This window comes from Oncorhynchus gorbuscha, linkage group LG13, assembly GCF_021184085.1.
Source record: "Oncorhynchus gorbuscha isolate QuinsamMale2020 ecotype Even-year linkage group LG13, OgorEven_v1.0, whole genome shotgun sequence".
Taxonomy (NCBI): Eukaryota; Metazoa; Chordata; class Actinopteri; order Salmoniformes; family Salmonidae; genus Oncorhynchus; species Oncorhynchus gorbuscha.
In genome coordinates, this window is record NC_060185.1 from 19,797,086 (window position 1) to 19,812,085 (window position 15,000).

General features: G+C 44.1%; 1 protein-coding gene across 3 annotated transcripts in view; it reads right to left on the reverse strand.

The window, feature by feature from the left end:
- Window positions 1-15,000, reverse strand: part of robo1 (roundabout, axon guidance receptor, homolog 1 (Drosophila)) — a 440,136-nt gene that overhangs the window by 26,580 nt on the left and 398,556 nt on the right. For all 3 annotated transcript variants that reach the window (XM_046293778.1, XM_046293780.1, XM_046293781.1), the window contains 4 exons: window positions 12,906-12,948; window positions 5,899-6,053; window positions 1,660-2,043; window positions 87-203 (listed from right to left, as the gene is read on the reverse strand). In XM_046293778.1, coding sequence (XP_046149734.1) covers window positions 87-203; window positions 1,660-2,043; window positions 5,899-6,053; window positions 12,906-12,948 — 699 coding nt within the window. The remainder of the gene's footprint in view (window positions 1-86; window positions 204-1,659; window positions 2,044-5,898; window positions 6,054-12,905; window positions 12,949-15,000) is intronic.

Below are 15,000 nucleotides of genomic sequence, written 5' to 3' on the forward strand. Positions count from 1 at the left end.
GAGCGTCTGCTAAATTACTTAAATGTAAATGTAAATGTAAAACACCAGCCATATGGCTGTGGATACTCCGTTCCCCACTCTCTCACCGGAGGTGCTGCTGCTGCCATGGTCAGAGCTGTTGTGGGAGCCCACGGTGTGGGCCTCATGGGCCTGGTTATAGGGGATGGTGGTAGCCATGGGACTGTCCCCTCCTCTGTAGTGGTCTGGTAAGGGAGAGGAGGAGGATGGTAAGCATGAGGAAGGTGGGCAGCATACACTATATTACCGCATTAGAAAAGTATAGATAGCCTATGGAAATGAAGGACAGAGCGGGACATTATGATATAAAAAGATCCATAGAGACTGTTTGAGTTTAACTGACTAATGATCACACATAAGAGCTAACAATCTAGCAACACATCAAAATAATGATCTGAACCAGCGATGTGTTGAAATGTGTGTCATACACCACTAATAAGTTGAAATGTAAGTTGAAACTGTCTCAATAAACAGTCCGGTGGATGCTGTCTTCCTAAGAGTGCTGAGAGAGAAGACATGCAATTTCTCTTCCATACAAGAGACCAAACTGAAAACGGTGCCAATAAAGTAGCAGCTATTTTCTGCAGGTAAGAAGGTGATGACAGTTCAGTCCCTGTCAGTTCCAACAGAAATGGTTATCTCTCCTTCAGATACCTGACACATGGAGAACATCCTTACAGCTGTAGCTATGAGACTTGACCAATGAAGACCAACCCAGACAGTAAAGACAGAAATGGTTATCTCTCCTTCAGATACCTGACACATGGAGAACATCCTTACAGCTGTAGCTATGAGACTTGACCAATGAAGACCAACCCAGACAGTAAAGACAGAAATGGTTATCTCTCCTTCAGATACCTGACACATGGAGAACATCCTTACAGCTGTAGCTATGAGACTTGACCAATGAAGACCAACCCAGACAGTAAAGACAGAAATGGTTATCTCTCCTTCAGATACCTGACACATGGAGAACATCCTTACAGCTGTAGCTATGACTGTAAGTCGCTTTGAGACTTGACCAATGAAGACCAACCCAGACAGTAAAGACAGAAATGGTTATCTCTCCTTCAGATACCTGACACATGGAGAACATCCTTACAGCTGTAGCTATGAGACTTGACCAATGAAGACCAACCCAGACAGTAAAGACAGAAATGGTTATCTCTCCTTCAGATACCTGACACATGGAGAACATCCTTACAGCTGTAGCTATGAGACTTGACCAATGAAGACCAACCCAGACAGTAAAGACAGAAATGGTTATCTCTCCTTCAGATACCTGACACATGGAGAACATCCTTACAGCTGTAGCTATGAGACTTGACCAATGAAGACCAACCCAGACAGTAAAGACAGAAACTCAGGCCTGACCCAGAATGTAGTGCAGAGATTTGAAATGAACACAGAGAGGAAAGAGGAGTTAGGAAAATGCATAGTAGACAATGAGAGGGAGACTGATGATGCTCTCTATTCATATGACTGAATGGGGGCAGCAGGGAAGACAGTGAAAAAGGAACATTCTTCAGCATGGTGGGCCCATCCACAGGGAGAACAGGAAGTAAAGAAGGGAAGAAAGAAAGATGGAAGACGGCTATGGTTTGACCTCCTAACCTCCACCGATTCCCACCACACACTCACCCTTGTTCAGCTTGTTCTGCTCCATGATGTTATACTGGTGGAGCTGTGAAGTCATTTCCTGTTGCTTCTGCCCCTGTACAGGGGTGGGTTTCCAGCCGTGTTTCTCGTTTGTCTCCCCTCCCCCTCCCCCTCCCACTCCTACCCCTCTGTCTGTGTTGATGTTGTTGCCCAGGATAGACGACTGAATGAGCTGTGTGGTGGCGTACGGGGTGGGCTGTCCACCCGGCCCAACGAAGCGTCCGTCCTTCAAGTTGGGGCTGTTGAAGGTCTTCATCTCGTTGATCTTGTTGGAGAGGTCCACGTCTCCGTACACTCCTCCCTCCGGCACCATCAGGTTGGTCTGCTTGCTCTCCATCTGGTTGTTATAGTTGGCGATGCAGTCGGCTGGATAACATGGAGAGCGGGTGCAGGATGAAAGGTTTAGTAAAAGACCGGACTAGCTCCTATAGCTAGGTTCAGAAGAAGAGGTTTAGTAAAAGACCGGACTAGCTCCTATAGCTAGGTTCAGAAGAAGAGGTTTGCCAAGTGCATGAATGGCACAAATGGCATTGTATTCAGTTGTATTCACTGGCATCATACTCCGGAAAAAAATAAGCTGAAAAGATTAACATTTCAGAATGATACAGAAATAAATCAGCCCGAGTCTTTTGTACCTTTCAACAGATCACTGTGCCCTCAGTCTAGACAGGTGTATATATTTCAGTGCAAACTACAGTTCATTATGTACGTCAACTATCCCCATCTGGTTCAGGTGAGTGGAGCTGTATTATACTTCCACTGTCTGCTCTCTCTGTCTTTCTGTCTCGATAATGTCTTTGTCTCATCCACAGCTCAACGTGGGTGGCGTGTCGATCCTCCCTGTCAGACACCAGGCGAGGAGGCTTTGCTCATTGAGAAGGATAGTGGAACATGTCTGTATCAGAAGGTTGGAAGGAAGCATGCAGCAAAGAGCAGAGCTCCACTGACAGATCCAATTTTCTCTGGCTCATAAAATATTCAAATCCTCCAGCAGATCTGAGAGACAGCCTTGCGGGAAATAACAAGGACGGCTACAGGTAGAACAACCGAGCGCACGTGAACCTTACATTTCCAAGAACCGAGGGTTATCTGAGGCACTTCAGAGGTAGTTGTGTAGAAAGGGCCCCAATGTGTTAGATAAAGGGACATTAACTTGTATCCCTCTGCTCTGTCACCCAGCCGCTGATCCTGTTAAGTTCTTAAGGTATAGGGGGCAGCATTTTCACTTTTGGATAAATAGCGTGCCCAATTTCAACTTCCTGCTACTTATGCCAAGAATATAAGATATGCATGTTATTAGTAGATTTGGATAGAAAACACTCTGAAGTTTCTAAAACGGTAAAACAGAACTTATGTAGCAGGCAAAACACCGAGGACTAACCGTTCAGAATAGTTTTTTTTAGGTCTCTGTCTGTTCAGTGAACTCTAATTGGTAAACAATATTTCTTAGGAACTTGTTTTCAGTTCCTACCGCTTCCACTGGATGTCACCAGTCTTTGGAATTTGGTTGAGGTTATTCCTTTGTGCAATGAAGAAGTAGGCCATCTAGGAACTGCCTAACACTGTTGAGAGTTGCGCAAGATTTGAAAAGTAGCTTGGTTTGTTGTCTTCCTGTATTGAACACAGATAGACCCGTCTTCAATTTGATCGATTATTAACGTTTAAAAATACATAGAGTTGTATTACAAAAGTAGTTTGAAATGTTTTGGCAAAGTTTACAGGCAACTTTTGAAATGTTTTTTTCTGGATCAAAAGCGCCAAATAAATGGATATTTTGGATATATATGGACGGAATTAATCGGAGTGCCAAAAAAAGAAGCTCGTCAAAGGTAAGGCATGGTTTATACTGTATTTTATTTCTGCGTTTTGTGTTGCGCCTGCAGGGTTGAAATATGCTACCCTCTTTGTTTACTGTTGTGCTACCATCAGATAATAGCTTTTTATGCTTTCGCCGAAAAGCCTTTTTAAAATCTGACATATTGGCTGGATTCACAACGAGTGTGGCTTTAATTTAGTATCTTACATGTGTGATTTAATGAAAGTTTGATTTTCCCTGGCTGCATTTTCCCTGGCTTTTGGCCAAATGGGACGCAAGCGTCCCCTATAACATAAGAAGTTAAACCTTCACAGGGTTTAGGTTGGCCACACAAAGCAGCCAGCACCAGGCATGCTCCTAAATGTCTTGAACATGCAGTGAGTGAGAAGTGCTTTTAGCATTTCATCCCTTCTCAAACAAACTGCCAGATTGTCATCAGAACCAATGTTAGGGAAAAGTTAAACACACCACGAAATGAAAAGTCAGATTAGGTTTTCTTGTGTTGACTGTGATGGGTAACTTTAGAAGATGGGTATGTATTTATGGGTACAGTGTTTCTTTGTCCTTGAGTAATTTGCTTAACCCAGGGGAAGCACAGCACTTAGTACAGCAGAACATCTGCTACACTAGGATTGTGTGTAAGCCTGTTTGGGGAGACGGTCAAGGCCAACAATGTAAATGAGTCAATGAGTGGGTCGGAGATGGTACACTACTGTACTATCTGTCAGACGCTACAACTGGAGAGACGCCTGCCGCGTGTCCAAACGATTGTTCAAACGACTACTGTGTACTCACATCGCTTTTTACTTTAGTTCAACTTCTAAGCCTACTGTATCTCAAAGGGAGGTTCAGGGCTGGGGTCCACGTTTTGTAGTTAAGTCCTACCTATGTGTGTATAACCTCAAATCCTTTGTCCCCACCCTGCACCAAGAGACCCTCTTTCTCTGTAGTGTGTGAGTACTTAGCGCTCTTTTGTGTGTGTGTGTGTGTGTGTGTGTGTGTGTGTGTGTGTGTGTGTGTGTGTGTGTGTGTGTGTGTGTGTGTGTGTGTGTGTGTGTGTGTGTGTGTGTGTGTGTGTGTGTGTGTGTGTGTGTGTGTGTGTCCCTTTGACCTCAGAGCCAAACTCAATCCCTCAATCCCTCAATCCCCATAACCCTCCCACCCTCCGTTACTGTCCATCTCTTCTGCTCTCTTTACTTTCCTCCCAACTCCCTCATTCTTTCTCTTTCTCTGTCCAATGTAATTCCCCTCTACTTTCTCTCTCCATTTATCTCTGTGTATGCTACATATCCTCACTCATCATTCCTTTTCCTCCTTCTTCCCTTTCTATCTATGCACTCTTCCAGGTACCTCTCTCTCTCCATCTCTCCATCTCTACATCCGGTGTTGGCTGCAGTCTGCAGTCCTGCCCTGATCTCTGCCACTGCTCCACATTTCTTAAATAACTGAGCACTTAGTGGAAATGACATTGCAGGCTATAACAACAGTATGGAATTTGGCAGAGCAGTTAGATTTGCAGCAGAGTAAACCCATAAGGCTCATCCAGCGTGCTCCTTTTATTTCCTGCCTAAAACCGCCCCGCTTTAACCTGAAATAAATCAAACACACATACTTCTACTCCTAAGCCTCCCTTAAGGTTTTTTGTTATAGAGACCTCGCGAGGAGAGAGGTAAGAGAGAGAAGTCTCAGGAGAGCTAACCCAGATTTGGGATTTCACTTCACTTCTCTCTGTTTTCTACCGACTAGGTCCACTCGTTTCTATGATTCTTATCCATGCTTTGCTTTGAGAGCAGGGTGTCACATGTACCCCAAAAATCTCAGAGGGCACAAAGTATGTGACAATGGCTGGGTGTTGGTCCAGAGGGGTACTAGAATTTAGCATTTTTCAAACACCTGAAACAGCTTTTTCCTGCAACCATAATCATTATGCTTAATGCTATGAAGAAATGTATGTATATTTTCTGCATATCTAAGCATACCTCTTGAGCTGTCTGTATCCTCCTGACTGGTAGTTCTTTAAAACAATTATATATATATATATATATATATATATATATATATATATATATATATATATATATATATATATATATATATGCTAAAATCTTGAAAGGAATGTGAGTCTTATTCAGTACATTTAGTAATTGCTTGCTTTTCTGAAGTCTACCAAACTGATTTTTCTTGGTAGCAGGTTCTGAGATTCGGAATCTATCTGGGCTAAAGCCAACTTCATAAAATTGCTAAGTGGCTAGTAGCATTACACAGAACAAACTAAAACAAAACATATATATACATATATTTAACAGGACAAATCTGAGGGGGCATGTGCCCCTTTACCCCTATGAATAACTGTTTTTAGTACAGTTTATGTTTGGGTGTGTTGTTCCAGTGCGTAGCGTACTCACCTGGGCGGCTGTATGTAGCCAGGTTGCTGTCACTGTTGCCCTGTCCTGCAGTGCAGCAGTTCATGCTACAGTCATTGTGATTGGAGCAGGAGTTGGGCCAGGTATCAGCCAACCAGGGCTGGGTAGCAGACTCTCCAATGTTCAGCAAACCTGGCCTGGAATGATGGAGTACAAAACAGCCAACGCTGACTAACAATGGAAAATGCTGCATCACTATAGCACAGCAAGAATTCATATTGATATGACTAACAAGAACATGTAATGAATGGGGTTTTAGGCAGATCAATGGGGATTCACTCATTTTCAGATTGGTATACTGAAATTATCCCTATAGTTAGGTTGTTGTTTTACAGAAATGATCTCTCCCTCTCATTCCTGCTCCATTGGCCTTGCATTAGAGGAAAGCTCAGATAAATAGATGATGTGCTCTTGACCTGTCCATGGCCGATGACAGTGTTTCACTGAGCGTTAGAAAGCCAGACAGAACTCACTCCCAGTGATGGAAAATGCTCTCACTGAACCACCAACACACCCCCAAACCACCAACACTCACTGAACCACCAACGCTCCACCAAACCACCAACACTCCCCCAAACCACCAACACTCACTGAACCACCAACGCTCCACCAAACCACCAACACTCACTGAACCACCAACACTAATGAACCACCAACACTCACTGAACCACCAACGCTCCCCCAAACCACCAACACTCACTGAACCACCAACACTCCCCCAAACCACCAACACTCACTGAACCACCAACGCTCCACCAAACCACCAACACTCCCCCAAACCACCAACACTCACTGAACCACCAACGCTCCACCAAACCACCAACACTCACTGAACCACCAATACTCCCCCAAACCACCAACACTCACTGAACCACCAACACTCACTGAACCACCAACGCTCCCCCAAACCACCAACACTCACTGAACCACCAACACTCCCCCAAACCACCAACACTCACTGAACCACCAACACTCCCCCAAACCACCAACACTCACTGAACCACCAACGCTCAACCAAACCACCAACACTCCCCCAAACCACCAACACTCACTGAACCTCCAACGCTCCTCCAAACCCCCAACACTCACTGAACCACCAACGTTCCCCCAAACCACCAACACTCACTGAACCACCAACACTCACTGAACCACCAACGCTCAACCAAACCACCAACACTCACTGAACCACCAACACTCACTGAACCACCAACACTCACTGAACCACCAACGCTCAACCAAACCACCAACACTCACTGAACCACCAACACTCACTGAACCACCAACGCTCCACAGAAAACAGTCAACACTCACTGAACCACCAATGCTTCCCCAAACCACCAACACTCACTGAACCACCAACGCTCCCCCAAACCACCAACACTCACTGAACCACCAACACTCACTGAACCACCAACACTCACTGAACCACCAACGCTCCACAGAAAACAGTCAACACTCACTGAACCACCAACGCTTCACCAAACCACCAACACTCAATGAACCACCAACGCTCCACAGAAAACAGTCAACACTCACTGAACCACCAACGCTTCACCAAACCACCAAAACTCACTGAACCACCAACACTTCAACAGACCACCAACACTCAGTGAACCACCAATGCTCCACCAAACCACCAACATTGAAAGTACTAAACAGAACTGAGATAAAAGGAGGTCACGGACATCTCAACAAAGTGCATCAGAACAAAAGAGAAGTGCAGTAGGATATCCATCTCCTGTCCTGGTTTCTATCTCCTTTACACCATCTGAACAGACTACCATCTCTCTGTTGTCTGAACAGACTACCATCTCTCTACTGTCTGAACAGACTACCATCTCTCTGCTGTCTGAACAGACTACCATCTCTCTACTGTCTGAACAGACTACCATCTCTCTGCTGTCTGAACAGACTACCATCTCTCTGCTGTCTGAACGCTGTCTGAACAGACTACCATCTCTCTACTGTCTGAACAGACTACCATCTCTCTACTGTCTGAACAGACTACCATCTCTCTGCTGTATGAACGCTGTCTGAACAGACTACCATCTCTCTACTGTCTGAACAGACTACCATCTCTCTACTGTCTGAACAGACTACCATCTCTCTGCTGTCTGAACGCTGTCTGAACAGACTACCATCTCTCTACTGTCTGAACAGACTACCATCTCTCTACTGTCTGAACAGACTACCATCTCTGTGCTGTCTGAACAGACTACCATCTCTCTACTGTCTGAACAGACTACCATCTCTACTGTCTGAACAGACTACCATCTCTCTGCTGTCTGAACAGACCACCATCTCTCTACTGTCTGAACAGACTACCATCTCTCTGCTGTCTGAACAGACTACCATCTCTCTACTGTCTGAACAGACTACCATCTCTCTACTGTCTGAACAGACTACCATCTCTCTACTGTCTGAACAGACTACCATCTCTCTACTGTCTGAACAGACTACCATCTCTCTACTGTCTGAACAGACTACCATCTCTCTGCTGTCTGAACAGACTACCATCTCTCTGCTGTTTGAACAGACTACCATCTCTCTACTGTCTGAACAGACTACCATCTCTCTACTGTCTGAACAGACTACCATCTCTCTACTGTCTGAACAGACTACCATCTCTCTACTGTCTGAACAGACTACCATCTCTCTGCTGTCTGAACAGACTACCATCTCTCTACTGTCTGAACAGACTACCATCTCTCTGCTGTCTGAACAGACTACCATCTCTCTACTGTCTGAACAGACTACCATCTCTGTGCTGTCTGAACAGACTACCATCTCTCTACTGTCTGAACAGACTACCATCTCTGTGCTGTCTGAACAGACTACCATCTCTGTGCTGTCTGAACAGACTACCGGCTCTCTACTGTCTGAACAGACTACCATCTCTCTACTGTCTGAACAGACTACCATCTCTGTGCTGTCTGAACAGACTACCATCTCTCTACTGTCTGAACAGACTACCATCTCTCTGCTTGTCCAAACTTCCACATCGTGAACCCAGGGCTGACATGTTACTGACATGTTACATTTGAAGCAGCCAGACTAAATAGATAAATAGATATTCACATTGTATTGAGTTGAGTTCTTTTTTGTGTCCTTTTCAAATGACTCATTCAGTGTTTCCAGTCATTCATTTTGAGTAATGAACACATTAATACAATCTCCAAATGGCTCCTCAATCACCTGAGTGGTTCAGTGGAGATAGAGAATGGTGATTGTCTTTGAGCAGAGCTCCCATATCCAGGCTGTAGAACTGACTCAATCACATAGCACAGTAATAACAAGACCATATAGACAGACACATAACGGCTATGGAACAACAGCCAACCATATAGATACTTTGAGCACAAAGGGAGGACAATAGCAAAACACTGCTTACTTCAAACAAGTCTGTAGATACATTAGCATTAATGTGTGTTCTAGATGAGTGAGGAGACTCTAACATCAGTGTCTGAATGTATGAGTGTCTCAGTAAGGGTGACTAGCAGGTAGTCTGGAAAACAACACATAGGCTACTGGTCTCTGTCACACCCTCTTCTGTGTCACTCCTCCCATCTCGTTCCATAGGGCCATCCATTCTAAAGAGTAGGGTGTGTGCATACACAACTATCGCAATCTCTGAGTTTGTTAAATTAAATGCTATGGCACGGCCTTGTTGCCAGACATGGTGCTCTTCTCTGTGGGATGCAGAGGAAGGGGGTTTGGGCAGATGAGATAATCCTTTGTTCCTCTCCTCCCTTCCACTCTCCTCTCCTCCCTTTCCTTTTCCTCCCATCCCCTCCCTTCCCCTCCTCTGCCGGGGCTGTAAGCATTAGGAAGTTAAAGCCCTCCCCCTAGTGTCCTTCAGAGGAAGGTACACCTTCACTCCCACACACGTAAAACCACCCATGTACCCACTCCTCCGCAAATGAAAAGTACATCTGTCTCTTGGAATACGGTATTATGATCCATATGTTAAGTTCTATTATTTCATGTTTCATATTCATACAGAGGAGACAAACACAGACGAACAAAACACTCTCTCTCACAGTAGACATGTAGACAACACTCTCTCACAGTAGACATGTAGACAACACTCTCTCTCACAGTAGTCATGTAGACAACACTCTCTCTCACAGTAGACATGTAGACAACACTCTCTCTCACAGTAGACAGCACTCTCTCTCACAGTAGACAACACTCTCTCTCACAGTAGACATGTAGACAACACTCTCTCTCACAGTAGACATGTAGACAACACTCTCTCTCACAGTAGACATGTAGACAACACTCTCTCACACAGGAGACAACACTCTCACACAGTAGACATGTAGACAACACTCTCTCTCACAGTAGACATGTAGACAACACTCTCTCACAGTAGACAACACTCTCTCTCACAGTAGACATGTAGACAACACTCTCTCTCTCACAGTAGACATGTAGACAACACTCTCTCTCACAGTAGACATGTAGACAACACTCTCTCTCACAGTAGACATGTAGACAACACTCTCTCTCACAGTAGACAACACTCTCTCACAGTAGACAACACTCTCTCTCACAGTAGACAACACTCTCTCTCACAGTAGACATGTAGACAACACTCTGTCACAGTAGACAACACTCTCTCTCACAGTAGACATGTAGACAACACTCTCTCTCTCACAGTAGACATGTAGACAACACTCTCTCACAGTAGACATGTAGACAACACTCTCTCTCACAGTAGACATGTAGACAACACTCTCTCTCACAGTAGACATGTAGACAACACTCTCTCACAGTAGACAACACTCTCTCTCACAGTAGACATGTAGACAACACTCTGTCTCTCACAGTAGACATGTAGACAACACTCTCTCTCACAGTAGACATGTAGACAACACTCTCTCTCACAGTAGACATGTAGACAACACTCTCTCTCACAGTAGACAACACTCTCTCACAGTAGACATGTAGACAACACTCTCTCACAGTAGACATGTAGACAACACTCTCTCTCACAGTAGACATGTAGACAACACTCTCTCACAGTAGACAACACTCTCTCTCACAGTAGACATGTAGACAACACTCTCTCTCTCACAGTAGACATGTAGACAACACTCTCTCTCACAGTAGACATGTAGACAACACTCTCTCATAGTAGACATGTAGACAACACTCTCTCATAGTAGACATGTAGACAACACTCCCTCTCATAGTAGACATGTAGACAACACTCTCTCTCACAGTAGACATGTAGACAACACTCTCTCTCACAGTAGACATGTAGACAACACTCTCTCTCACAGTAGACAGCACTCTCTCACACAGTAGACAACACTCTCTCTCACAGTAGACATGTAGACAACACTCTCTCTCACAGTAGACATGTAGACAACACTCTCTCACAGTAGACATGTAGACAACACTCTCTCTCACAGTAGTCATGTAGACAACACTCTCTCTCACAGTAGACATGTAGACAACACTCTCTCTCACAGTAGACAGCACTCTCTCTCACAGTAGACAACACTCTCTCTCACAGTAGACATGTAGACAACACTCTCTCTCACAGTAGACATGTAGACAACACTCTCTCTCACAGTAGACATGTAGACAACACTCTCTCTCACAGTAGACATGTAGACAACACTCTCTCTCTCACAGCAGACATGTAGACAACACTCTCTCACAGTAGACATGTAGACAACACTCTCTCTCACAGTAGACATGTAGACAACACTCTCTCTCACAGTAGACATGTAGACAACACTCTCTCACAGTAGACAACACTCTCTCTCACAGTAGACATGTAGACAACACTCTCTCTCTCACAGTAGACATGTAGACAACACTCTCTCTCACAGTAGACATGTAGACAACACTCTCTCTCACAGTAGACATGTAGACAACACTCTCTCTCACAGTAGACAACACTCTCTCACAGTAGACAACACTCTCTCTCACAGTAGACAACACTCTCTCTCACAGTAGACATGTAGACAACACTCTGTCACAGTAGACAACACTCTCTCTCACAGTAGACATGTAGACAACACTCTCTCTCTCACAGTAGACATGTAGACAACACTCTCTCACAGTAGACATGTAGACAACACTCTCTCTCACAGTAGACATGTAGACAACACTCTCTCTCACAGTAGACATGTAGACAACACTCTCTCACAGTAGACAACACTCTCTCTCACAGTAGACATGTAGACAACACTCTGTCTCTCACAGTAGACATGTAGACAACACTCTCTCTCACAGTAGACATGTAGACAACACTCTCTCTCACAGTAGACAACACTCTCTCACAGTAGACATGTAGACAACACTCTCTCACAGTAGACATGTAGACAACACTCTCTCTCACAGTAGACATGTAGACAACACTCTCTCTCTCACAGTAGACATGTAGACAACACTCTCTCTCACAGTAGACATGTAGACAACACTCTCTCATAGTAGACATGTAGACAACACTCTCTCATAGTAGACATGTAGACAACACTCCCTCTCATAGTAGACATGTAGACAACACTCTCTCTCACAGTAGACATGTAGACAACACTCTCTCTCTCACAGTAGACAACACTCTCTCTCACAGTAGACATGTAGACAACACTCTCTCATAGTAGACATGTAGACAACACTCCCTCTCATAGTAGACATGTAGACAACACTCCCTCTCATAGTAGACATGTAGACAACACTCCCTCTCATAGTAGACATGTAGACAACACTCTCTCTCATAGTAGACATGTAGACAACACTCTCTCTCACAGTAGACATGTAGACAACACTCTCTCTCACAGTAGACATGTAGACAACACTCTCTCTCACAGTAGACATGTAGACAACACTCTCTCTCACAGTAGACATGTAGACAACACTCTCTCTCACAGTAGACATGTAGACAACACTCTCTCTCACAGTAGACATGTAGACAACACTCTCTCTCACAGTAGACAACACTCCCTCTCATAAGATACATGTATTCTTACCTTCCAGCACTGCTGACAGCCTCTCCACCTCTCTGGTACGCCACTGAGAACAGAGAGTCAGAGAGAGGTACAGACATGAACACCATAATCACAATCGTCATCAGAATAACAGGCTTATGACAAAACACAATAACATGGACTGTGTTTGTCTCTCCTGTAAGCCTGTGTTTGTATGTGTGCAGTGTGTGATATTTTTGACAGTGTGTGTTTATGTGTATGTGTTTACGCATGTATGTGTGTGTGTACTACATCCCGTGTGTAGCTGGGTGGAGACTGAGTCACTGTGACAGGGTATGTGTGTAAGAGGATTAGGGCGCTGCACAGTGCTTTGGTCTCCTGGCAGGCCTGGCGTGTGTTTGAAGCTCAGCGCGCTGGAAGTTGGACTCTTTCATGGAGCTTTACGCTGCCGGTGTGAAGGAGAGATAAACTCAAACTTTAATTACAAACTCTTCTCTGAGGAAAGGTTTAGAGCCTCTCTCTCTCTCTCTCTCTCTCTCTCTCTCTCTCTCTCTCTCTCTCTCTCTCTCTCTCTCTCTCTCTCTCTCTCTCTCTCTCTCTCTCTCTCTCTCTCTCTCTCTCTCTCTCTCTCCAATTATATTTTTCAATTTAAGGGCTTCATTGGCATCGGAAACACATGTTTACATGTTTACATTGCCAAAGCAAGTTAAATAGATTATAAACAAAAGTGAAATAGAAAATGAACAGTAAACATTACACTCACGAAAGTTCCAAAATAATAAAGACATTTCAAATGTCATATTATGTCTACATACAGTATTGTTATGATGTGCAAATAGTTAAAGTACAAAAGGGAAAATAAATAACCATAAATATAGATTGTATTTACAATAGTGTTTGTTCTTCACTGGTTGCCCTTTTCTTGTGGCAACAGGTCACAAATATTGCTGCTGTGATGGCACACTGTGATATTTCACCCAATAGATATGTGAGTTTATTAAAATTGGATTTGTTTTTGAATTCTTTGTGGATCTGTGTAATCTGAGGGAAATATCTGTCTCTAATATGGCCATATATTTGGCACGAGGTTAGGAAGTGCAGCTCTGTTTCCACATCGTTTTGTGGGCAGTGAGCACATAGCCTGTCTTCTCTTGAGAGCCATGTCTGCCTACGGTGGCCTTTCTCAATAGCAAGGCTATGCACACTGAGTCTGTACATAGTCAAAGATTTCCTCAATCTTGGGTCAGTCACAGTGGTCAGGTATTCTGCTATTGTGTACTCTCTGTTTAGGGCCAAATAGCATTCTAGTTTGCTCAGTTTTTTTTGTAAATTCTTTACAATGTTTCGAGTAATTCTCTTTTTGTTTTCTCATTATTTGGATGGGTCTAATTGTGTTGTTGTCTTGGGGCGCTGTGGGGTGTGTTTGTGTACAGAGCCCCAGGATCCGCTTGCTTAGGGGGCTCTTCTCCAGGTTCATTTCTCTCTAGGTGATGGCTTTGTTATGGAATTTTGGGGAATTGCTTCCTTTTAGGTGGTTATAGAAATTAACGGCTCTTTTCTGAATTTTGATAATTAGCGGGTTTCGGCCTAATTCTGCATGCATTATTTTGTGTTTTACGTTGTACATGGGGGATATTTTTGCAGAATTCTGCATGCAGAGTCTCAAATTATTGGTTGGTGAGCAGACCCAAGACCTCACAACAATAAAGGACAATAGGTTCTATATGATTCAAGTATTTTTTTGCTAGATCCTAATTGATCCTAATCCATTTCATGTCATGGAAGGCCCTTCTTGCCTTGTCTCTCAGATCGTTCACAGCTTTGTGGAAGTTACCTGTGGCGCTGATCTTCAGGCCGAGGTATAGTATGTGTAGTTTTTTGTGTGCTTTAGGGCTACAGTGTCTAGATGGAATTTGTATTCGTGGTCCTGGCAAATTGACCTTTTTTGGAAAACCATTAGTTTTGTTTTACTGAGATTCACTGTCAGGGCCCAGGTCTGACAGAATCTGTGCAGAAGATCTAGGTGCTGATGTAGGTCCTCCTTGGTTGGGGACAGAAGCACCAGATCATCAGCAAACAGTAGACATTTGACTTCAGATTCTAGTAGGGTGAGTCCAGGTGCTGCAGACTGTTCTGC